Source organism: Bos indicus x Bos taurus, chromosome 21 (assembly GCF_003369695.1).
Source record: "Bos indicus x Bos taurus breed Angus x Brahman F1 hybrid chromosome 21, Bos_hybrid_MaternalHap_v2.0, whole genome shotgun sequence".
Classification (NCBI taxonomy): Eukaryota; Metazoa; Chordata; class Mammalia; order Artiodactyla; family Bovidae; genus Bos; species Bos indicus x Bos taurus.
In genome coordinates this window covers 33139660-33163801 of record NC_040096.1, presented here as the reverse complement: position 1 = coordinate 33163801, position 24142 = coordinate 33139660, and the positions used below count along the sequence as shown (strand labels likewise).

At 56.9% G+C, this 24142-nt stretch overlaps 1 protein-coding gene across 1 annotated transcript; it reads left to right on the top strand.

Annotated features, from left to right (window-relative positions):
* Positions 1–222: 222 nt before the first annotated feature.
* Positions 223–14726, top strand: SNX33 (sorting nexin 33). Its single transcript, XM_027520791.1, has 2 exons — positions 223–3382; positions 9900–14726. Exons 1-2 carry the CDS (start codon positions 1921–1923, stop codon positions 10151–10153), a joined length of 1716 nt encoding a protein of 571 aa, XP_027376592.1. The 5' UTR covers positions 223–1920; the 3' UTR covers positions 10154–14726.
* The last annotated feature ends 9416 nt before the right edge of the window (positions 14727–24142 follow it).

The window sequence follows — 24142 nt, the reverse complement described above, 5'->3', positions numbered from 1 at the left end:
TTTCTCCCTGAAGGGAGTCGCCCAGGACAGGGGTTCTCCTGGCCCTGTCCGTATAGGGTACTAGGAAAGCTTTTTCCGTGAGGGCATCGCTGGCTCTGGGGCCCCCTCCAGAAAACAATCCCCAGGCGGCGCCACGGCGGCGTTCCGCCGGGGCGGTGGCGGGGCGGGGAAGCGGGAGCGGGGGTCTGCGGGTTTCCGCGCACCCTTCCTCCACCTCCCGGGTCCCGGCTCTGGCGCTCTCCTTGTAGCCCCGCACGTGGCAAACACTCAGAGTTTTCCTCACTTGCGTCACGGAAAAGGCAAGAGGGTGACGGAGCCCGGGAGGCTAGGCGGCGGCTGGAGAGCTCCCCCGCGCGGCGCTTGAGCCCCTCGGGGCGAGAGGTGTCTCCCTGAGAGCTCGGACAGGCTGCGGGGGTGCGGATGCCCTAGGGTCTGGCCCCGGAGGCTGCTTCTCGTCCGCGATCGATCGTCTCCTTGCTCTCGCATCCCGATCTCCCCGCGAGTGAGTGAAGGCGCCCGCCACAACAGAAAAGAGAGGAGTAGGCGGGAGCCAGGCTGCTGCGTCCCAGGCCCGCGGGAGGGCGGAGCCGGCCGTCCCTGGCCAGCCAGGACGCAAGGAAGTGCCGCGGAGTTTGCCCAATTCCCCAGCCTGCTTTTCCTTCTCCCTCCCTCTCCCCACCCCTCAACCCCCCCTCCCCTTCACCCGCCGGCTATTCCCTCCTTCCTCGGGACGCCACCTCCCGGAATCGCCTTTTTTTCTGTTGTTTTGGATCTGGCTTCTCGCTGGCGGCGCCGAGGAGCCGCGAACGCTAGAGAAGAACGCGGGCTCGGGGCGCAGCCCGCCGCCCACCGGCGGGATCCCGCAGGGCAGAGCGGAGGACCGACGGACAGGCGGCGGGACTGACTGCCGGCCGCACGGTCAGCTCTCCGAGCTCACTCTCCAAACTCCTGTTGAGTGTGTGCGTGCACGCGAGGGGTGCGGGGTCTACGTCCGGCGAGCCGGGGCGGGTTACCAAAGGATTACCTTTGGACGAGGGTCCTTGGACTCGGATCAGGGTCATCTTCAGGCTCAGAAACTGCTGAGGAATTAGACAAACAAAAGAGGCCACTCAGTTAGTGGCCAAGAGTCGCCCGAGCGCCTCGTCGCGTCCCCTCCTTTCCCCCGGGTTGGGGCTGGCCGCTTGGGGGCGGGGAGAGGGCACCCGAGCCGGCTGGGGGCTGGGGGCCGGGCCGGGCCGCCGGGTCGCAGAGTTGGCCGGCCTGTTGTGTAAGCCTTAGTCCTTGTTTTCCCGGCCTGGCTTGTTGTGAAGCCGGACACATCCACCCCTGGATTCGATTCAGGAGGCTGCCGCTTTTCTCCTTGCCCCTCTTGGATTTTCTGGATTTTTAAAAACCCAGTGGTCCAGGAAGAGGAGGAGGAAGGAGGAAGGAGATCTGCAGAGGAATGTGAGAGCCTCCCGAGGCCCAGGCTGGAGGAGCCAGAAGGAGCTGGGAGCCAGAGCTGCCGGAGTTTCTGGGACGGTGGTTTCCGAGTGATTCTCTTCTATTTTAGAACATTGTTCCAGCGGAGAGTGTCGAATTCTTGCCTGCTCAGGGCTGGTTTTCTCCGAGTCATTTGACTTTTCTTCTAGGAGTGGGAGGAGAGACTCTCCCCTGCAGGGGCTGCGGAAGGAAGGGAGGAAGACCAGGGACATGAGCCGGCCCGGCTCACAGGCGAGTGCGGGCAGACCTGGTAGGGCCGATTCTGGGCCGTGGACATTGCTTTGAAGAGAGGGAGGCTGGATACCTTCTGTGGGTGCTCAGACCCCACAGTAAGGGCTGAGAGACTGAGGGCTGTTGCTCGTGCATCCTTGGACACCCTAACAAGTGTCCTCAGTTCTGGGTGGGACTCTCCTCATCGTCTCTACCACTGGCCCAGACATGGCACTCAAAGGGCGAGCCCTTTATGACTTCCGCAGCGAGAACAAGGAGGAGATCAGCATCTGGCAGGACGAGGACCTGGTCATCTTCAGTGAGACCTCGCTGGATGGCTGGCTGCAGGGCCAGAACAGCCGTGGGGAGACTGGGCTCTTCCCTGCCTCTTACGTGGAGATCCTCCGTTCTGACACCGGCTCCAACCATGCCAACTACTCCAGCAGCCCCGCAGGCTCTCTGGGCACCCAGGTGAGCTTATATGACAGCTCCAACACTTCCAGGAGTGGCGGCGGCAGTGGCTTTCTGTCAAACCAGGGTAGTTTCGAGGAGGACGATGACGATGACTGGGATGACTGGGATGACGGATGCACGGTGGTGGAGGAGCCACGGGCCGGTGGGCTGGGCACCAATGGGCACCCTCCGCTCAACCTCTCCTACCCTGGTGCCTACCCCAGCCAACACATGGCCTTCCGGCCCAAGCCACCCCTGGAGCGGCAGGACAGCCTGGCATCTGCCAAGAGAGGCAGCGTGGTGGGGCGCAACCTCAACCGCTTCTCGTGCTTCGTGCGCTCTGGCGTGGAGGCCTTCATCCTGGGTGACGTGCCCATGATGGCCAAAATCGCTGAGACATACTCCATTGAAATGGGCCCTCACGGCCCCCAGTGGAAGGCCAACCCCCATCCGTTTTCGTGCTCCGTGGAGGACCCAACCAAACAGACCAAATTCAAGGGCATCAAAAGCTACATCTCCTACAAGCTCACACCCACCCACGCCAGCTCACCTGTCTACCGGCGCTACAAACACTTCGACTGGCTCTACAACCGCCTGCTGCACAAATTCACTGTCATTTCGGTGCCCCACCTCCCAGAGAAGCAGGCCACAGGTCGCTTTGAGGAGGACTTTATTGAGAAGCGGAAGCGGCGGCTCATCCTCTGGATGGACCACATGACCAGCCACCCTGTGCTGTCCCAGTATGAGGGTTTCCAGCATTTCCTCAGCTGCCTGGATGACAAGCAGTGGAAGATGGGCAAACGCCGGGCTGAGAAGGATGAGATGGTGGGCGCCAGCTTCCTGCTCACCTTCCAGATCCCCACAGAGCACCAGGACCTGCAGGACGTGGAGGACCGCGTGGACACCTTCAAAGCCTTCAGCAAGAAGATGGACGACAGCGTCCTGCAGCTCAGCACGGTGGCCTCAGAGCTGGTGCGCAAGCATGTGGGGGGCTTCCGCAAGGAATTCCAGAAGCTGGGCAATGCCTTCCAGGCCATCAGCCATGCCTTCCAGATGGACCCCCCCTTCAGCTCCGAGGCCCTCAACAGCGCCATCTCTCACACGGGCCGAACCTATGAAATGGTTGGTGAAATGTTCGCTGAGCAGCCCAAGAATGACCTCTTCCGGATGCTCGACACACTGTCTCTCTACCAGGGACTGCTCTCCAACTTCCCCGACATCATTCACCTGCAGAAAGGTAAGAGCCAGTGTGGGCTGGAGACTCTGACAGCGTCTGCGCTCTGCAGGGCACAGGGGCTATGAGGATGGCCTAGATGGAGCAGAGCGGCTCAGCTAGTCTTTCGGTCTCTGTCTCATCCGTTCATTCAGCAAGGGTGTTGAGCACCTAGCAGATGACAGGTGCTATTCTAGGTACAGGGATATATATGGGCAGGGCTGGTCCCTGTCCTCATGGAGTTCACTGTTTACCTTCTTGTCTGTTCATTCATTCACTCACTCACTCACTCATTCATTCATTCATTTTCTCTGTTTCTGTCTCATTTACTCATTTACCCATTATACATCGAGTCCTCCAAGTTATTAGGCTGGGTTCTGGGAACACAGAGCTGACCAGGGCCCAGGCCTTGCCCTTGAGGAGCCCACAGGCTTGTGGGGGACATGGACACAGACCCAGATAACGAGAGCACAGAGCGTACCTATCAGAGCATAACGCTTGTCAGCAGCTCACCTCCCTGCCTTTGCAACTTCAGAGACTGTTCTCATGGCTGCACATCCTATCTGTGAGCTTCCTCCCTATCTGTGTTCAGGAGGGTTGGCTCTCCCCATTTTGCAGATGAAGAAGCTGTGTCCACACAAGGGTGGCTGCACAAGGAGTCCATGGCCTAGCTGGGACTGTCCCTTCCTTTTGCACCTCTCCAAGGACACATGCATTTTGGCCACCTCCCAAGCTCAGCTGTGTGTTCAGTTCTCACGGTCTCCTCCCTAGGGGAGGGACAGGATGGGTCCCTGTTACTGTGGGGCTATCAAGGAACTGCCAGGGAAGTGACTCATAGCCGGGTCACCGAGGGGCACCCGGACTGGGCTGAAGGAGAAACCGGGGGTCCAGGGCACTGCCCACATGGTCCATCCGATTCCCCCTTCCTGAGCCTGGCTTCTCTTCTTGCCTGAGCACTGAGTCAGGAGCTGACCGGCAGGTGGCTGAGTCTTGTGGACTACAGGCAGGGCAGGAGGGAGGTGTGGTCCTCCCCAGGGCTGCTTGGTAACTCAGGAAGAACGTCTGCAGGGCGTGGGGCTGGCTCCCAGGCCCCTGAGCCCTGAGGTCAGGCCTGGCTTGGTGGAGAGTTTTCCTCTGGGCGGGGCCAGGAAGCCGGCTCTGCACTGAGCCTGGGGGACAGCAAACATCACCGCCCTACCCTGGTCACTGGTCGTAAACCAGCCTTGTTTTCCTTTTGTTGTTGTTGTTCAGTCAGTAAGTCGTGTCTGATTCTTTGCAACCCCGTGGACTACAGCACGCCCGGCTTGCCTGTCCTGCTCTATCTACCGGAATTTGCTCAGACTCATGTCCATTGAGTCAGTGATGCCATCCAACCATCTTTAGGAAGTTAACTTCTAGAACTTCTCCAGCTTCCAGACTCTTTTCTCCCCTTACTGTCTCTTCTTCCTCCTTCTCCTCTCTGTTCTTTTTTTCCTTCTCCACATTCCTCTCTTCCTCCTTCCCTTCTTTCAGCTTCAGGAGACATGACCTGAGTTCTGGTCCTGGCTCTGCCCCCAATTTGCTGTGTGTCCCTGGGCAGTGCCTTCCTCTCTCTGGGCATTAGTTCCTCAGTCTGTAACACAGAGTGGACACTGTGAGCTCTCAGGCCTTCAGGGGGGTGGGGTGGGGAAGAGAGTCCTGGGGAGGGTCTGGTCGAGGACAGAACGATGCCTTAGTTTCGGCTCTGAGTTCTGGGCAGGGACAGGGCAGGGGTGGTGGCTGGGGCCGGCTGGCCCACTGGGGCAAGTGTCGCCTTAAGTAGAGCCACGCTCTGCTGCACTAGGGCCTGGGAAAGCTGGTTCAACCAGCTCCTCGGATGGCGTGTTCCTGTGTGGGCAGCAGGAGAAAGGTGAGCAGGGGCAGTGATGAAATAGCTGCCACATGTGTGGCTGGGGACCCTCCACCCAGGGCAGAGCTAGGGGCAGGAAGGCAACCCTGGACTCAGGGCTCCCAGGCTCCCATTAGAGCAGGAGGGATAAAGGCAGTCTGGCCTTTCTGGCCCTGGATCAGGGGCACAGAGCTGAGAGGGCCACTTCTGAGTTTCCACTGGAGGCTACGCTGAGGGGTCAGTGGTCCTCTGGGGGTGATGTATTCAACTTCAGACAGATGCCACATCCACCTTCCCTTACCCAGAGGACCCCTCCCCATTTGGCCAAGGGCTTTGGGGCTTACTATTCCACTTTCTAGGCTCTGTACCACCACTCCCAGCCCTGTATGGGGCAGGTACTACAGTGGTTAGGGAGCGGGGCTGGACTCTGGCTGAGACAGAGTTGGGCAGGCTTTGGGGAGCCACAGCCTGCTATGGGGAGAAGAAGTCCCATGGTGGCCCTGTGGATAGAGACCTTTCACAGAGGGAGGAGCAGGAAAGTTGGGCCCTGGGTGCCCAGGATGCTGTCAGCCTGTTCATACACTTTCTAAAGCATGGCGTGCATGTGGGAGAGGCTTTGGAAGGAAGGAGACAGGAGGCCTGGTAGGGTTTAGGAGACCAGAATTTGGACAAATGTTGTCTTTGAGGTGACCCTGATTGAATTTCCTCCCCTGAGAAAGCTTAGGAAAATGGGCCATGGAACCCATTTGGTGCAGAGGTGAAGCCTACCAGCCTTGTCTGCCCACCAGCCCAGTCCCTGGAGCTCAGTCCAGGGGTTTCTCCTAAAGGGAGAAGGGTAACCATGTGATTAATCATTCAAACCAAGGCAGTCTTTTGGGGGGAAAAGAGAGCCTTGATAATAGTTAATCTGGGACAGCAAGGGGAAACAGTGGCTGTCCAGGGCCCCTGCCTGAGAGCCAGCCAGGGCAGGACTCTGTCCTAAGACTCGTCACAAACCACGGAGGTCAGTGTGGGTCCCCCCATTCTCCGATGAGGGGCAGTGAGGTGGGCTGATCATCAGAGCAGGATTGGAGCCCCAGTGTCTCTAACTCCACAGCCAGGTTGTAGCCACTGTGCCAGACAGATGGGAGAGGGGGCTCCCTAAGGGGTGGATGCCTGGGGTAGACGAGCCAGAGGGGAAGGACCAGGGAGGGAGTTGGTGCTCTCGCACCAACTCAGCTGGCATCCTCTGTGGAGGATGGACGGAGGCCCTCCAGAAGGCAGGCCCTGGACCACACAGCATGCATGGAAGGGTCACAGTGCTCACAGGTTGGCCAAGGCAAAGTGGCCCTTGCAGGACCAAGTTCTACCCTGGGGGAATAGGTGGGTCTAGCCTCTGTGCTCTGGGCCATCACAAGCTCTCCTTCTGCCTCCCCTCCTAGGCTCCCAGGAACAGAGAATCATATGGCCCTGAGCCACCACCAGCTGGGTCTTGGCTGTGACTGAAAAGCAGTTTGCACCTAGCTGCACATAGCTTCTGGAGCTCTTATCCTGGAGCTCCTGGAGCTCCATCCCAAGTACTTTAAACATATTAGTTCAATTAAACCTCTGCTCTAATTAGAGGGCGAGGACCATCATGATCCCATTTTACTGATGTGTAAACTCTAAAGTGCTATACTGCCCTGAGCAGCTGTCAGCAGCATCGTATGTAGTCCAGCCTGTCCTGTTTACAGTGGGGAGACCTGCAGTCCTTGTTGGAGGTGACACAGTGGACTAGGACCCAGACCTCCTGCCCTCAACCTAGGGTAGGGACAAGGTGGATTCAGGGGGAGTTTAGGGAATATGCCTGAGACCCTGGGGATCTGAAACTCCAACCTTCCCGTCCCTGTTCCTGGGATCCGGTCTATAGGACAACTGCCATGGCAGGAGGTGCCCGGGGTCCTCAGCTCTCATGGTGAGTCCTAGGTGGAATGTGGTGGGGTGAGGGGGGACTGGCCCAAGCCCTGACTCCCGGTTTGTCTCTGGGGTGCGTTAGTGTTAGCTGGTACCAGTCCCACATCTGAGTCACAGGGTGGAGGGTGACAGAGAGCAGGGTGGGGCCTCCTCTGGCCCCCAGAGCCTTCGCCCCCCATCCCTGGCTCCCTGCCTGTCTGTGGATACCTAGCAATTGCAATAGATTCATTCCTATATCTGGGCCTCGATTTCCTTCCTCTAAGGCCATGGGCTTGTGCTTACTCGCTCAGTCAGGTCTGACACTTTGTGACCCCATGGACTTTGTAACCCACCAGACTCCTCTGTCCATGGGATTCTCCAGGCAAGAATACTGGAGTGGGTAACCATTCCCTTCTCCAGGGGATCTTCCTAACCCAGGGATCGAACCTAGGTCTCCTGCATTGCAGGTGGATTCTTTACCATTTGAGCCACCAGGGAAGCCCAAGGCCATGGGCTATTTAAGGCCTTAAATAGCTTCTTAAATGCAGGTCCATCCCCACTGCACCCAGACTTTCTCAGGAAGGTGGAATCCAGGCTGATATGTTTCCTTTGCTGAAGCCTAACTCTAGTTTCTTTGTCCAGCTATTTTCTACCTTTCTTCTTCTGGTTCTTTCTACCTCTTGGGACCTTCTCAAATTCCTGAGTCCATTGTCTGGACGCCTCACGTATGTGCCTGGAGGACTTGGCCTGGGCCCCCTGCAGTAGAAGTGGTGTCCACTCCCCGCTCTGCGGGGCTCCCTCAGGGCCAGATATCCCACACTTTGTGGGCAGGAAGGAGGCTGGGAGCCCCTGGACAAGTCCTTTCCCACCAGGGCCTGAGTTTCCTCTGAAGAGTACTGGCGTGGTGGTGGAGGTGAAGGTGGCCCTGGGGGTAGGGGCTGGACAGCTGTCCTCTAAGGCTGCTCTAGTTCTGAAGCCTCTCAGGGGGGTTTCGTCTTGGTCCCATGGTCAGTCCCTCTCCTTCTGCCCAGGTCTGGGCGATCAACCTAGGGAAGGGACACAATTTGGAAGAATCTGAATGAATCAATAAGGATGGAACAAGAGGCAAGAAGAGGTGGTTCAAGGAAGGTGCTGAAAGGGCTGAGCGGGCTGGGAGCTGGGCACTGCGGAGTTCTTTTGGGTGCTGTGTTGGCAGTCCTGGAAGTGTTGCAAATGTGAGTTGGCTTGCCCGAAATGCCACTATTTGCCGATTAGCACACACTTGCCGTCTTCCGTGGGTACTGCTCCTTCTAAAGGCAGGGTTATTTCCAGCACATAGTAAATGTTCAGTAAATGCGTCCTGAATGCAGCCAACAACTTGAGAGTAAACAGATTATGTTTCAAAGGTCCCTGAGAGGCTCCCCCTTAAGGAAGAGGTGAGAAGCATTAAAAACAAGCCTGTTACTCATGAGCGGTGGGTGCTTTTGAAGCACTCCGGGAGCATGCTGTCCTCTGTACCAAGCCTGCCCACCTCCACACTCTTCTTCACACTGTGGATTCCCTACAGCCCTGCGAGGAGTGCCTGCCAGGCACAGGCAGACTGCCTCCCCGGCTCAGCAACTGCCCACTGGCTTCAGCGCAGAATCAGTCAAGTGCCCGTTAATTCAGAACTGAAATCCTTTCACCAATTGCTTGTTGATTCACTCAGGTTCTTCCAAATTGGGTCCCTTCTGCAGGTTCATCCCCTGGTTCCCCGTCTGTCACCTGGTTATGACAATGGCCTGCTCTAGTCGCCTGGGGACTGGGGTGAGGAGGGAGCAGAGCCTATATGAGAGACGCACACAAAGGAAAACTCCAGGTGGTCTCTGTTTTAGAATCAGCAGTGTGATGGTGGCAGGGAGAAGGATGCTCCCTGTGGGAGTGGCACCTGATCAGAGCCTTGAATTATGCATAAGGATCTGGGAGGCAGAGAGAGAAAGGGTGCGTTTGATGAATATGGGGTCAGTGCAGAACAGGTGCAGGGGTCAACTCCCAGAGGGCCTCCCAGGCCAGGAGAACGGGGGACCTTGCTCTGCAGGCCAGAAGGAAGCCAGGGGAGACCTGGAGCTATGGCTGCCAGCTTGGCTGCTCTTCAGGTGCTATGGAGAACCTCTCAGAGGTTGGGACTGAAGTGGGGAGACCCGTGGGGGGCCTGTTGCAGCAGTCCAGTGAGATTGAATCTGTTTAGCAGACACATGTCAGAATCTGCGTGGGCTAGGCTTTGTTCTAGGTGCTAGAGACATTGAGCTCATACCTGGAGGGACGCAGTCAGAAAAACCACAGAGAGGTAAGAGCTGTGGTAGAGGGAAGCCCAGGACACCTGGGAAAGGCGAGGCACCTGATGCAGTGGGACTGCCCAGAAGGCTTCCTGGAGAGGTGATATCTGAGCTGAATGGGGAACCAGCATGAGGGCTGATGAGGCCTGTGGTGGATGGGGACAGCCTGGTCGTAGAAGTCAGTACAGCTAACAGGGCTGTGACCAGTCAGGTGTACGCTGCTGGCAGTGCCTCATGTTTGGAGGGAAGATGGTACATCTGGCTTAGGACATGCTGAAGGTGAGGGTTCGGGGAACATCCCTGTGGAGACATCAAGTGGCTGGACCGTGGGTCTGGAGTCCAGGAGGGAGGACTGAGTTGAGCCGATGACGGTACTGTCTGCCCTCGAAGGGTCTCAGGGCGGGGTTAGGGAGCGAATGGGAGAGACCGGAGCCCTAACCGCCCTTGACCTCCGCTCTGCCTGTGCCAGGCGCCTTCGCCAAGGTGAAGGAGAGCCAGCGCATGAGTGACGAGGGCCGCATGGCGCAGGAGGAGGCTGATGGCATTCGCCGGCGCTGCCGCGTGGTGGGCTTTGCCCTGCAGGCCGAGATGAACCACTTCCACCAGCGCCGCGAGCTCGACTTCAAGCACATGATGCAGAACTACCTGCGCCAGCAGATCCTGTTCTACCAGCGGGTCGGCCAGCAGCTGGAGAAGACGCTGCGCATGTATGACAGCCTCTGACCGCTGGCCCAGGCCCTCGCCCCGCCCCCAGGGCCTTCCCACACCAGCAGTGCCTGGAGGGCGGGGAGTTGGGGGTGGCCTTTGGAGGAGTCATGAATATCCCTGGGAAAGTCCCCCACCCCTTAGAGCTGGGGGCACAGCAGGGATGGGAACGGGGCCAGGAGCCCTCCAGGCCCAGGCCTGGGCTGCTGGTCAGTCACTTGAGGCCAGGCCAGGGTCTTAGCTTCCCCGGAGCCTATAGCACATGCCCACCTGGCCACTTCCCCCTCATTCGTTCAGTAGACACGCGGGCCTGCTGCAGTCAGACACTGGGCATCCAGGGCTGTGACACGCCTGCTCTTGTACCCAGTTGAGGTGGGGGTCAGACGCAGAAACAGGCGGGGGCAATACAGAATGATCGATGGTAAGGAATGGGCTTCTGGAAGCTCGCGGAAGGGACCACTCGTTCTGCCGGTCAGGGATAACTCCATGGAGCAGGTGACATGTGAGCAGTGTGTCTTGAAAGATGACAAGGAACTGCCAGACAGTAAGTGGGGACAGTGAAGGGGGAAGGCATTCAGAGAAAGAAACACCTCTTCTCCTCTCCTTTGTCTTTCCCCAGCAAGTTTGGTGCCCCCTTGGTGTGTCCCCTTGTGTGACAGAGGGTGGGGATCTGCCTGGCTCCCATGGCCCTGGCCCTGCCCCGCTCCCCCCGACCCCACAGGAGGGGCTGCAGGCCAACTCCCTCCCGACTCCCCCTTCACCAGCTGAGCCCCCTCACCCCCTGGCTAGGGGACCATGCAGCATCTTTGCCCTGGGCTCAAGGTGCTGAGACAAGCCACAGACCCCAGGATTTTGGTGGTACCTGCCTGGAGGGGACACCCGCAGGTTACTGGGTATTTGAGTTCACCAGCCATCGCTCTCACACTCCTGGCAGGCTTGGACCTCCGGCTCCCAGGGGCCAGCTTACCCGTCGCCCCAGGGATCCCGGACCCACCTGCCCATCACCAGGCTCACTGTGATGCCATCCAGGTCCTGGTGGGATTGTGCTGTCTCCCACTAATGTTTACATCCTCAAGGGGGCTCTTCCCACACCCCCAGGTCGGGGTATGGTCAGAAACTGACAGATGCCACTGCTGGCCTTCCCAGGAGGTCATGGCTATTTCTGGCTGCTGCTGCTTCAATCTTCATTCTTTCTTGTTTTCTTGATAAACCTTTTCCAATTAAGATAACAAAAGTATGACTCCTTATTTGGATCCCGGGGCAGGGGATGAGGGTGGAGGGAAGGGTGGAGCCCTAGTTGTCCCTGGGAGCAGCTGGACCAGATTCTGAGGTCGTGATGGGCACAGCATTCACTCCAGAACCTCAAAAGTTGGTGGGGGGAGGGCAGTGCTGGTGGTCGGGGCTAGCTGGGGGCCTCTGGGTGGCCATGGACCCCAGCTCAATGCACACCCTTTCGAGACCTCACTCTCCTCTTTTCTCAAACGGGTGGAGTCCTGCCAGGGCTTTGGCCCTGCTGCTCTGTGATCCAGGACTGAGGGTCACATGAGGAAGGGACAGTCTAGACAGGGGGTTCATCTCCAGGAGGGCATATCCCAGCCTTGTCCCCAGGAAAGCCCAGTCCAGGGGAGGGGGTGGGACTCAGACCCTGTGTCCTTCCCTGGGCCGTCCAGTCCAGGGTGCCCAGACCTGCAGTGGCTTCCTGGTTGGAAACTGAGGTGGACCCCCAAGCTGTGCCCTTGGATGTATCCTAGGCAGGATGGACAGGAATCTGCACACAGGAAAGAGGAGGGCTGGAGGGTCAAGGTTCTCTTGGGGGCAGTGGAGACTGGGCGGAGGAAGGGAGGCTGGGGTCCGGGCATCAGGGGAGGCTTTGGCTGGGCTGGGGGCTGCGGGAGCTCACGGCAGTGAGATAGAATAAGGGGCGGCAGGTACAGCGGGTAGAGGCAGCAGAGGCTCCCTGATTGGGGCAGAGCGTCCTCAGAGGAACTTCTGGAATGGGCCCCTGGCCCTGGGTCAAAATTAGGTCAGATTTGGGACTTTCTGTGGAATTTTCCCCTCTCTCCTCCCTGTCCTCCTTTCATTTTCCAGCCCATCTGAGGCCCTTCCCACCCTTAACCTCTTCTCACTTCAACCTCTAGGCAGCCTTCTGCAGTGAGCTCTCTGACTATGGGGAGAGGCGAGAGTGAGAGGGTGGTCTTCCCAGGGCTCGTCTGTGTTGAGTGATGGGAATGCTCTTAACACCAGTGCCTGGAGAGTCCCCTGTTCATGCTTCCTGCCCTGGGAAGAGTGTCGCCTCTTGTGTCTCTTGAGAGGGGTGACCACCTCCCACACCTTCCGTCCTCAGGGTGAGGGGGCTTAGTCTGACACGTTTCTCAGGAGGGGCTGCATGCAGGAAAAGTATCGAGATGTGAGGTAAGGGAAGGGAAGGACGGGCCAAGCCTCTGAGGTCTCTAGGCTGGGACGGACGTCTGTGTGGTGGAAGCGGGGATGTCACAGCCCTTCTCTCTGTGAGGATCAGGGTGCTGGGGGAATTTGAGATTGATTTGGGCTGGCCAGCCTCTTTCAGCAAGGGCCGGGGGACCAGTGTGCGTGGGGGCCCAGTCTGGTGGTGGCTGGGGCTACTGGCCGGCCTTAGTCACACACCAGGCAGATGTTCCAGACTGAGCTGGGCCCAGCTGCCTCTAGTTTCCTCCCTTGGGAGGAGGGTGGAAAACAAGGCCTCTCTTTCTGCCCTGGGCAGCTACCAGGACCTGGAGGTGGGGGGCAGGGGACCCTGAGCCTGTCTTGGCCCAGCCCAGGGAAGGAGTCTGCTTTGTGGCCTCAAATGGGGGTTGGAGAATGGGGATGGCTCTGTGATCCTGCACCCTATTGCTTCCTGGGCACAGGAGGGCCATGGACCATGGGGCCACTGCTGGGCCACGGCTGTAGCAGAGCCAGGTCTGGTCACAGACATGGTTGCCCAACCCAAAGCAGATACAGCCACACAGCCTGCCCATGGGCACACAGGTCACACCTGGCTCCACACACACACACACACACACACTCGCATGGTCACATGCTGACACACCTGTACTCCTAGCCACAGTGCAGCAGTCACACATCCCCAGCCACGTCCACACTTGCCCACACCCACATGCACGTCGTCTCTCTCAGTCACTTTGTCACTCATGGCCCCACCATAGTCCTGTGCACGCAGGACTCACCCAGTGGCACACACACTCAAGCCATGCGTGGCCACAAAGTCGCACGTGCACGTAGCGAAGGTGTCACACACATAGATGCTCTTAGAGTCGGCCTGCATCACCTCCTGGGGGAACCAGTCCGGATCCTTCATTATCTGACACCACCAAGTGCAGTTCCTCGTTGCACAGACGGGAAACCTGTCTATATCACCCAGTGGGGATGGGGTATGCTCTGGGGTCAGAGACCAGTTCCCAGTAGGCTCTGTGGCCTGGCCTTGGCCACTCCTGGGCAGTTCCTGGGGCCAGACTGCCTCTGAAGGCCCCTGGCTGAACCCACTCAACTAAGCTCCAGGCATCTCACATCTAAGAGCCAGGATGTGGTGGGCAAGTCCCAGGCCTGGGCGGGAGGAACATTCCTGCACCATCTCCTCCCCAAGCCTGCAAGGACTGGGCCCGCCCTGCCTGCCCGCCCGCTGACTCAGGCCTCCAGGAGCCAAGCCGGCTTGGCTCCCTCACCCACCCCAACCCACCCCAACCTGCTTCCCCACCACTGCAGCTCTGATCCCTCTCTCTGCTGCTTGGGGCAAGAGGAGATGGTGAGGCCTTGGCAAAAAGACCATGAGGAAGCATAAAAATTCACCTCCCCCAGATATAGCTCAGAAGGGCTGATTGTGAAACCCTGCTCCGGGCTTTGGCAAAGCTTTTTTCCTTTGGTTTTGTTTGGTTAGTCAAACCCCAGTGCAGTCTAGTCTGTTTAAAAAGCAGTGTCTCACACGGTTGCGTCCTCCGTGGTCCACATGGCAGCCCTGGTAGGCAGTTATGCCATTTCACAGACAAAGAGGCTGAGGCTTGGCCTGAAAGAGGATGCGACCTGGCTAGGATCACACAGTGGGTCAGGGGTGCGGATAGACTTGAACCCAGCTCTCTGGCCTCATTCCCTAAAGTCACCTTGATTAACTCCAGAGGGGTTGGCAGATCTTAGCTCCAGAGGTGTGAAAGAATGGGAGGCTGGCAAACTAACTGCTGAAATGTGCAGGGACTGTGAGGGTGGGGTGAGTCCCGCCAGCCCCCCAGGGATGAAGAGGCTGAGGGTGGCATTGCACAGCGAGGTCTGCAGTGACTCAGGGTCTCCATTTACAAATGAACACGTGCGAGGGAACATCACTTCATTTTTCTGTAATGACCTGAATTTCCCTTTTGCTTTCTCGTTAACCCACCCAATAGAAAAGTAATCTGAAATCAATCTTGGGACCCTCCTTTCCCCAGGGAGGCATGTAAGTTTTGGGGTTGGCACGTTTGAAGACTCTAGGCAGGCCCCTGGCACTTTGAATTTTAGAAGCTGAATCCCTGATCCTATCACTCGTGTGAAATTTTGCCTGCATTCCTCATTAAAGGTCATTCATATATACTTACTTGAGTTGGGTTCAGTTAATTACTTGACAACATGTTGTCGTGTAGATATTTAATTAAATTTTATTCATTTTGATTTTGTCTTTATTTTCTTCTGTTTTTTGGTGTTTTGCTACTTTTTGTCTACTTGGCTACAAACATGGCTGTGGACCCTGGCACTGGGCCTGTGTGCCCACCGTGGTCCCAGGTTAGACTGGACCTTCGGCTCATCCTCCCCAGTCTCCTGCCTTCCCACCACCTGCTCCTTTGATCCCACCCTTAAGCCTCCATGGGTCTGGCCCTTTTTCAGTTTGGGGCACTCCAGGTTCCTTCAATTGTCCCTGTGCCTCGTGGGCCTCAGGGAACCTCAAGGGGCTGGAAAATCATTCCATAGCCTCCACCGCACATTCAAGCACGAGGCGCTCTGGGAAGCTGCTTACAGACCCTGTGCAACCCTTTCTTAGTCTGGTTCTGCCTGGGAAGGGGTTCAAGTCCCCACTGCGTCTGGATCTCCCAACATCTGGGGCATCCACCATCCCCTGGGCAAGGGGTACTGTGGTGGACAATGGATGGCCAGTGTTTCACAACCACCCAATATGCAAGAGATAATCAACATCATTTCATAGACCGGGAAATAGGGCCCAGTGAGGGAGGTGCAGAGTAGCAGAGCTGGTGTGAGTGGTACCCAGGGTCTGGGCTGCCTCTGGTGGGGAGGCAAATGACTGATGCCCGAGGTAGGAGCTGGGGGCTGGCTGGTGCCTGGAGGTACCTGAGGTCTCTTCTGGGCTGACTTAGTCCCTTGGCTGCCATTGGAAGGAGTGCTCTGGGTGAGGGTAGCATGAGGCTCTGGCAGACAACCCTGCTGCCCCCCAGACACAAAGCCCCTTTCCCTCCACCACTCAGAGGCAGGACCGACGTGGCTGAGCCTGAGTACAAACCACTCCACACCTGCTTGTTGTCAGGATGTTACTTAATGCTGCCATGCTTCCGCTTCTCCATTTATAACAGGAATTCCAGATGGCTGTTAGGGGGGATTTATGAGCCAAACACGTCAGCAGGACAGTGCCTGCACATAGCCAACGGCCCAGTAAGGAGAAGCTGGGATTACCAACCGCCAAGCAGCCCTAGAGACAGGCAAGACCAGGAATACCGTTACCCCGCTACATGAGTGAGAAAACTGATTGGACGAGCCCTCGAAGGCCACCCAGTGGGTGGATGTCAGGGCTGGGCCCGAGTGCACAACAGCAGCCACTGAATGGCTGCCACGTGCTGCTCCGTGGTGGGCATCAGCCTCAGTATTCCCGGGAACTGTCTCCTTGCTCACCACGGTCTGGAAGGTGAGAACCACTTCTGGATTTCTCCAGCAGACGGAGACTCAGAGGCAACGAGTCGCCTGTGTGAGACGGCGCAGCTGCTTGGTGGCAGGCAGGACTGACTTCTGTGTGGACATAGCCGTGCCCTTCCCACGGCACCAGGTGCCCTTCCAAGGCTGGCAGGCTGGTTGGTGGGCTGGGGTAGGTGGGCAACTGTCCTGTGGTAGAGCGAGTGCAGGAGTGCTAGGAATCAAGGGGAATCAGTGGGGAGGTGGTGGGGATTGGTGGAGGTGACCATGCGCCTTCAAGGAAGGCAGAGGGCTTGGCCCACAGTGAGCGCTAAGCAAATATTGAGCGATAATTTTCTGTGGGCTTCTCTGATGGCTCAAGCGGTAAAAGAATCTGCCTTAGGCTGGGGTATGGGAGCAGGATCTGGAGGCGACTGGACAGATGAGGCTAGGGGCAGGGGGCTGGGTTCTGGTGTCCAGGAAGAAAGTGAGTCAGGAGTCTCCTTGCTCAAGGGGCCGACATGGGAGGTGGTGGTGAGGGTTGGTAAGGAAATGCTAGGACTGGGGACCCTGTGGGTGCTGAGGCTGAGCTGGAGAGCACGGGGGCTGTAGTCCTGGGGCTTCTGTATGGGGCAGGCAGGGGTGGTTTTAGGGCTGTATGCCTGGTGTCCCAGAGTGTGTGCATCCCCCTGTGTGCTTGCTGGGGGGCTGACGCTAGGTGTGAGGTCCCCACCGGGGCGCTCTGTGCCTGTAGTCAACCGGCTACACATGCTCCCCACTGTGTCCCCAGCCCTCACTTCCAAGCTCAGGTCCTGCTTCGGAATCATGCTTGAAAGTGAATGTGAAAGTCGCTCAGGGGTGTCCGACTCTTTGCAACCCCATGGACTATCCAGGCCAGAATACTGGAGTGGGTAGCCTTTCCCTTTTCCCATGAAATTCTCTAGGCTAGAATACTGGAGTAGGTAGCCCTTCCTTTCTCTAGGGGATCTTCCCAACCCAGGGATCAAACCCAGGTCTCCCACATTGCAGGCAGATTCTTTACCAACTAAGCCACAGGGGAAGCCCAAGAATACTGGAGTGGGTAGCCTCTCCCATCTCCAGGGGATCTTCCTGACCCAGGAATTGAACCAGGGTCTCCTGCATTGCAGGCAGATTCTTTACCAACTGAGCTATCAGGGAATCATGCTTAGCTCCTCTCTTTTTCTCGCTTCACATCCACCCGTGAGCAAAGTTCCTCAAAAGAAATTCCACATTGGATCTGTCTCACTATCTCACCAAGAGTCCCAAGCCAGTGCCATGCTTGCCCAGACTACTGAGTAGTCTCCATACACTTCTGTTGTCTCCTCCTCCCGAAGATCTAACAGGAGCCAGGGTGAGCTTTTTTTTTTTTTTTTTTAATATTTATTTGTTTGGCTGTGTTGGGTGTATATATGTGTAGCTGCCGCACGTGAGCACCTCCTTGCGGCTACTACAAATACTCCAGTTGTAGTTTGCGGGCTTAGTTGCCCCTCGGCACATGGGATCTCAGTTCCCTGACCAGGGATTGAACCCGTGTCCCCTCCATTGGGAGGCAGATTCTTAACAGTTACTGGATCATCACGGAAGTCTCCAGAGTGCTTTTTAAGACCATTTTATAAGTCAAATCACATCTGTCCCGTGCTTTTGACCTCCAGGGCATCCTGCTGTTCTTAAGAGAGATTCCTAACTCTTATCACAGCCACAAGGCCCCTTTGATCTCACTGTGGAATCCTGTGTATTTTGGCCACAGATTTCCAGACCTACTGAGCTGCTATTTCTCAAGCTTGTTATACCTCAGGACCTTTGCATTTGTGGGTCTCCTCTGTCTGGAATGTTTTTTTTCCTGCCTTCTAACAAAAAGCTATATTTCGCATCTAACTTGGGCACTTTTAAGTACTTGTAGAGGAGACTGTGTGATATCTAGAGTTTGCTGGAAGCAACGGGTGCTGGGAGTGAGACACTGGCCCAGGGTTGATAATTGTTCTTCCTCCCAAATGTCTGTGTGGTTTGAACCTCAGTTAATTCAGGTCTTTGCTTAAAACATCACCTCCTTGGAGAAGCCTTCCTTGACTTCTTAGTTCTAGTGCTTTGTATCTTTACCCTGCCTTTTCCCCTCTTCATTTTACTTATTATCAATTGCCAATTATATATGTACATGTATTTAACTTTTTATTTTGGAAAGTTTCCAGCATATACAAAATAGAGAAGCTAATACAGTATCATGGATCGCTGTGTATCCATGCCTGAGCTTCAACAATTATCAACCCTGGGCTGGTATCTTACTCCCCATGTTTGTTGCTTCCAGAAAACTCAAGATATCACACAATCTCCTCTGCAAGTTAGATGTTAAATGTATCTGTTTGTTAGAAGATAACCTTCAGGGGACCTGGGGTCACTCTGTCGTGCCCAGCATGGTGCCTGGCTCATAGCCGGTGACCCAGAATGTCTACATGGCTGTGTCTCCGGTCTCTGGGGAGAAGGTGTGTGTGGGTTCTGGTTTGCACAGGTCGGCTGCTGTCAGGGAGTGAATTGGCACATGTCTGCGTGCACAGCCGCATGTGGCAGTCCCTTAAATTGTGTGTGTTGCCACAGCAGCTGGTGGCTGAATGCATGCTTCTCCCCTGATGTCATCTCCCACACCCGCTAGGAGCCAGTGACTTGCTCTGGGGAGCCGTTCCCTCTTCCTAAGCAAAGTGTGGGTGCGAATGGGTGGGAGGGATCAGATCGTATCCACTGCCCCCACCCCAACCCCGCCCCCACTTTAGAGGGCTGGGTTCAAGGCCAGAGCAGAGAGCCCCTCCCTGTTCCTCTCTGGTTAGCAGGAGGCTGTGCTGTCCTAGCCGGCCGAGCGGGCAGCCTCCTTCCCTCCCTGGCACTGGAACCCTGCCCTGTTGGCCTTGGCTGGGTGAGGTGTGGGGTACATACGTATGAGGGTGGTGGTGTCCCAACCTGACCTACTCTTCAGGCTCCTCGGGTGACTCCTGGGTAATTGGGCAGACAGGGCCACTCACACTGCGGGTGACTGGGTGCAGAGCTCTGGTCCAGGTCTCAGAGCCCCCAACTTCCTACCCTGGTTCTGTGTCATAAGGGGTGGGCCCTGGGGTCACGGGCAGTGGGAAGGAGTGCTTCCAGCCCAGCACCGGGCTTACTCTTGGGGGCAGCTTCTGCTCAGACCTGGCTTCCACAGGAGCGTCTCTCAGCCTCCTCCCAGAGCCCTGTCTGCTCCAGGGCCTGTCTCTTCCTCGCTCAAGCTCTGCATCATCTTCCTCCCTCTTAATACTCCTACTTAACCTCAGGTAAGTCCTCTGACTCAATGGGGAGGCGGGAGGTCAGAGTGGGGCTGCTGGCTTCTCCTACCCAGAACCTGGCCCATTGCTGCACCCCTCACTCTCCCTGCCCAAGCCCAGCAAAGCACATGCTCCCACGTCCATCTTCTTCAGGTGGGGGATGCATGCATCTGGCCTTCCAGAAAGACTGAACATTTGTTCAGCACCTACTGTGCAGCAGGCACTGTGACGGCTGTGATAAATTACAAAGATCACAGCAACACCAACCTGGAAGCACCTACAACATGCCAGATCCACGCCAGGCAATTCAACAACTTCTGTTACAACAGCGACTCATCACAGCGTCGACATTTACTGACTGTTTACACACGTACTGAGTGTTCACTGTGTGTCCGGGGCTCTTCTAAGAGCTTTGCAACAGCCATGACCCTTTGAAACAAAGCCTTGGTCAGTTTCTCTGCTAGGTCCTAACTCAGGCAGAGAAGCGGGAGCTGGCCTGGGCCTCTGGCTGGACACATTGCACAGATGCTGGAAGGGATAGGAGATGGGGCAGAAATGAAGCAGTGGGGCTCTAGGCAGAGAGCGGGTGGCCTGCTCCTCCCAGCTGGCTCTGTCCTCTCCGGTGTCAATGATCCCATCACGAGTTACAACAGGTGGGTGGACTTGTACAAGTTCACTGGGCGGGCACAGTCACCACCTCTGCCCTCCCTCCTTCAGTTCATGGATTCTGCCCCCAGACTCTGAGGTCCTCAGGGCAGACCGTGGGGCAGAAGGGCGAAGGTCCTGAGGTCTGGAACCTTCTCGGAGTCCTCAGACCTTGCCCCAGCCATCTTTGCAGGTGACATGCTCACAAGGCAACCTTTTAGCCGGGTTGACTCAGAAGGGGCCTTTCCGGCCTGAGTCACCGCCTTCCAGGAGTGCCCAGGCTCTGCCAGCCTCGCCCACCTGCTTGCTTGCTCAACAGCCCTTTACAACAGGCTCCACCTTCCTCAACAAGACCCAGCATGGTTCCCCCTGCCGCTCTCTGGTTCTTGGCGGTCTCTGCCCTGGTCAGCATGGCTGGCAGCCCTGGCCCACCTGCGTTTGCTCTGCTGCCTTTGTGGGAACCAGGAATCCCACTGCTGGGAGAGGCATCCTTGGCATCTGGAGGGTTTGGAGACTCAAGGAGGCCCAGCTCTGCCAGCGGATTGCTGTGTGACTGTGGCAAGGCACTCCTGTAAGGTTGCGACTCTGAGCCCCCAAGCTGAATGCAGGCGATCCAGCAGTGGTTAGACCAGCTGGGCCAGGAAGGTTCTGTTGAGGGGTTGGAGTAGCAGGGGAGCCTGAGTGGTAGGGGTTCTAGTTTGTCTCCCCCCTCCTGCCCTGTGTAATTCATTTTGACTCTCTCTGGTGGGCTTCCACATTTAACTTGGTCAAAGTGTTCTGCCCATGAGATTCTGAGCAGATAGACTCCAGGTGTCTGGGTGGGAGGGAGCCATGGTTCAGGTATGGAGGGACAGAGAAGAGTCTGGGAGGGAGAGAGTCAAACTTGCCCCTTAGAAACCTGAGATCTGCCTGGGCTCTAGAGGGGAGGCGGAGCCGGAGCAGCAGCGGGGAGCCTCATCAGCTCTCCTGGGGGATAAGGGGAGCTGGGAAAGGAGGTCTGGGTGGGACTGGTATGCGAGACCTCTGGGTCTGTGGGGAGGGGCTGTATTCTGGCAATAGATGTTTCTTGACCATCTCTGCATGCCTAGCATTGGGCTGGCATGACCCTGCCCCGAGGGAGCACATAGCGTTGAACTGTTTCCTATAAGGTGTAGACCTTCTGCAGGGAGGGGCTGCAAGGCTGGGATCTTCTCCCAGGCTGGGGGCCTCTGAGACCTGGGAGGGGAGGGGACCTGCGTGCTCCAAAGACAGTCCCAGTAGCAGGGCAGCACACAGGCTGGAGGTTAGAGTCAGCGTTTATTTTGGGGGGGCAGAAGAGTTAGCCTGGAAGCCTCCGTCCAGCCCCTCCTGCTCCCCACCCTCTACAGGATGGAGAGTTCTGGGGAGGCCCAGCCCCACTTCCTGATCAGGCTGGGAGGTAGACGCGCCAGCGGCTTCTTCCCTCTTCTCCTGACTGCTGTGCCCTGCCCTGGAGGAGACCCGATGCACTGACCGGTAACCCTAGCTGGACACCTCCCTTCTTTGTCCCTCCCTCTGCAGGTGGGGAGGGGCCAGAGAGGGAAGGATGGGCTAGATCACAGCCAGCTTGGTGCACAGAGCTGCTGCACTGTCCAGGCACCTGTCTGTCGCTGGGAGGTAAGGGTGGGAGTGGGCAACTCCTTGCCGACTCTTTTCGCTGGATCTGACCTCCCTGCCAGCCTCACCCTCCCCTGCTTCAAGGACTTAGACAACCTAGCTAATTTGGACTTCAGGACTGACACCTGAGCCCTTCATGACCTCACAAAGCTTCAGAAGGAAGCCTCGGGTTTAGCTCCAGGCTAAGGGCTACCTGAGCTGGCGGTTCCTAGATTGGGGGCCGGGGAGCTCTGTTAAGGTAGAAAAGTCACTTCTGGGCCACTGGTTGATTTAAGCAAGAGCTGCTTCTGTCTTTAGGGACTCCCAGGACATCTGAAGTGTGAAGGAGCACAGTACAACCCACCAGTTATCCTGGTGGCCACACGGGGCTCTCCGAGGAGCTGGCACCTTTCATGACGACTCAGCCATCAGTTAAATACTGTACCTCATTGCACTGAGCATGGACATGTGAGCAGGAGGTGGGCTGGGCATGCTCGGCATTAGCACTGCGTGCCTGCTCCTGCCATGGAAAGACCCGGCGCTCTGTAAGGAGAAACGAAGCAGCCAGAGCCAGAGGCCCTCCCACTCTGGGCTCCCCCGCACCAGCCAGCTCACGCCGCTAGGTTGGGGCACACGTGGTGTGGTAGTTACTCACTGGCATGTCTGGGGCTCTTCAGGAAGGGCTGGGTATATAACTATTTGCATCTCCCACAGGATTTTTGACACCAAATGCCCTTGCCAATGCCTGACTAATCCCAGCGGTGATTACCCAGGGATGACATTAACTATGAAAGGACCTAGGATGGGACAGGGGCTGCAGAGAGAGGAGTCCAGCACGTCTGGTTCCCCCATCTTGGTTCCACTCACTTGCCAGGGCTTCCTCACATGTGCCAGCCAGGAACAGCAGACCCAACCTGAGAAGTTGGGGAGAGGCGTTGCTGCCCAGGTACCTCCAGCCCTTTAAGATCTGGAATCTTCAGGGCCCAGAGGAAGATACTAACACCCTTGGCAGTTCCCACTGGTCAGGAGAGATTGGTTGTGGGGAAGGAGGACCATTTATCTTGCTTCCTATTGGAGGACAACGGTTCCATCTCTGTGGGTTCTACAGCCGCCCCAGCAACTCGACTTAAAGGGCCAGATCATAGAATGAGGAGAGGGGCTCAAAGGAAGCCCCCCCTTTTTTTTAGCATCTAAGAGGCAAAACCACTGAGAGTGGTGGGCAAGGCTTCTTCTGAGCTGGGGACCTGGGCCCCTCTGTGCCCTACCCTGCTCCCCACACCCCTTTCCACCATCTTTCCCGCAGTGGGGTCACTTCCCCACTGTGCGGAAGTGAGTTCGGACCTGGTGCTGGGCATGTCCCGGGTCCCACATGGCCAGCTTCTGGGACTGTGGGAGGACTATAGGCAAGGGGCACTCAACTCTGGAGTTTGTGTACCTGTAAGTACGTGTTTGTGTGTGTGAAGGGGATACATAGGCAAGTATGTATCTCTGGGTTGTGTTTCTGAAGGTCTGAAAGTACTCAGCTGTGAGCACAAGCCCACATTGTATGTGTGTGTGTGTGTGTGTGTGTGTCTAACAGGGTCAGAGGCTCCGGGACATTCCTGAGTGCTTGTACACAGGCTGGCTACTATTCTCAGTGCCTGGGAGGAACCAGCTCCTTAAATGAAGGAATGGTGAGTTATTTTGTAAAGTGGGTAGCAACCTCCTTAAGTTGGGGGTGCTTATCTGAAATCTGCAAGGGATTTACCTAATAAACTGAGGCCCCATATTTAGAATGGACTCTGAGGATGGCGTGCCAGTCAAAGACCCTCTCCCAGGTCCTGGCAGAGCCGCTGGCACAATGCCTGGGTGCCAGCCCACTGTCCAGCCCAGGCTTGAAGGAGCAAGAGCAGTATAGGCCTGTGCCAGCTCGCTGGGGGCAGGGCAGGCTGGGCCACGTGAACAGAGAGGGTGTCGTCAGGCCTCTTGGGGGAACCTGAGCCGAGTGAGATCCTGCCTGGCGGGTCTGTCACCTTCATCTCAGCTTACACTCCCAGGGAAACTGGCTGCTCTGGGTGGAGGCTGGCCCCAGATATCAGGGCCCCGAGGATGCAGCCTTGAACTCCAGAGAGAAGCAGACCAGAGAGTGGGGCATGGCATGGAGACGCCCTTGGCAGGGCCCCTGGGTGAGGCTGGCGTGGGGTGGATTGGAGAGGCCAGGCTTGAAAAGGAAGCTGGAGCCAGGACTTTGAGCTCTGGGTACAGAGGAATCTCTGCAGAGCTGCTACTTATAGGTCCTGGCCACCTTCCATGAGGGGGAGGCTTTCAATGTGGCAAGAGGAGCTGGCTGTGCTCAGGGTTCTGGTCTACCCAATGCAGGAGACATGAGACACAGGTTCGAACTCTGGTTTGGAAAGATCCCCTGGAGTAGGAAATGGCAACCCACTCCAGAATTCTTGCCTGGAGAATCCCCATGGACAGAGGAGCCTGGTGGGCTACAGTCCGTAAGGTTGCAAAGAGTCAGAATGAAGTGACTTAGCAAGCATGCATGGCTGTCTGCTGTGCGAGACTC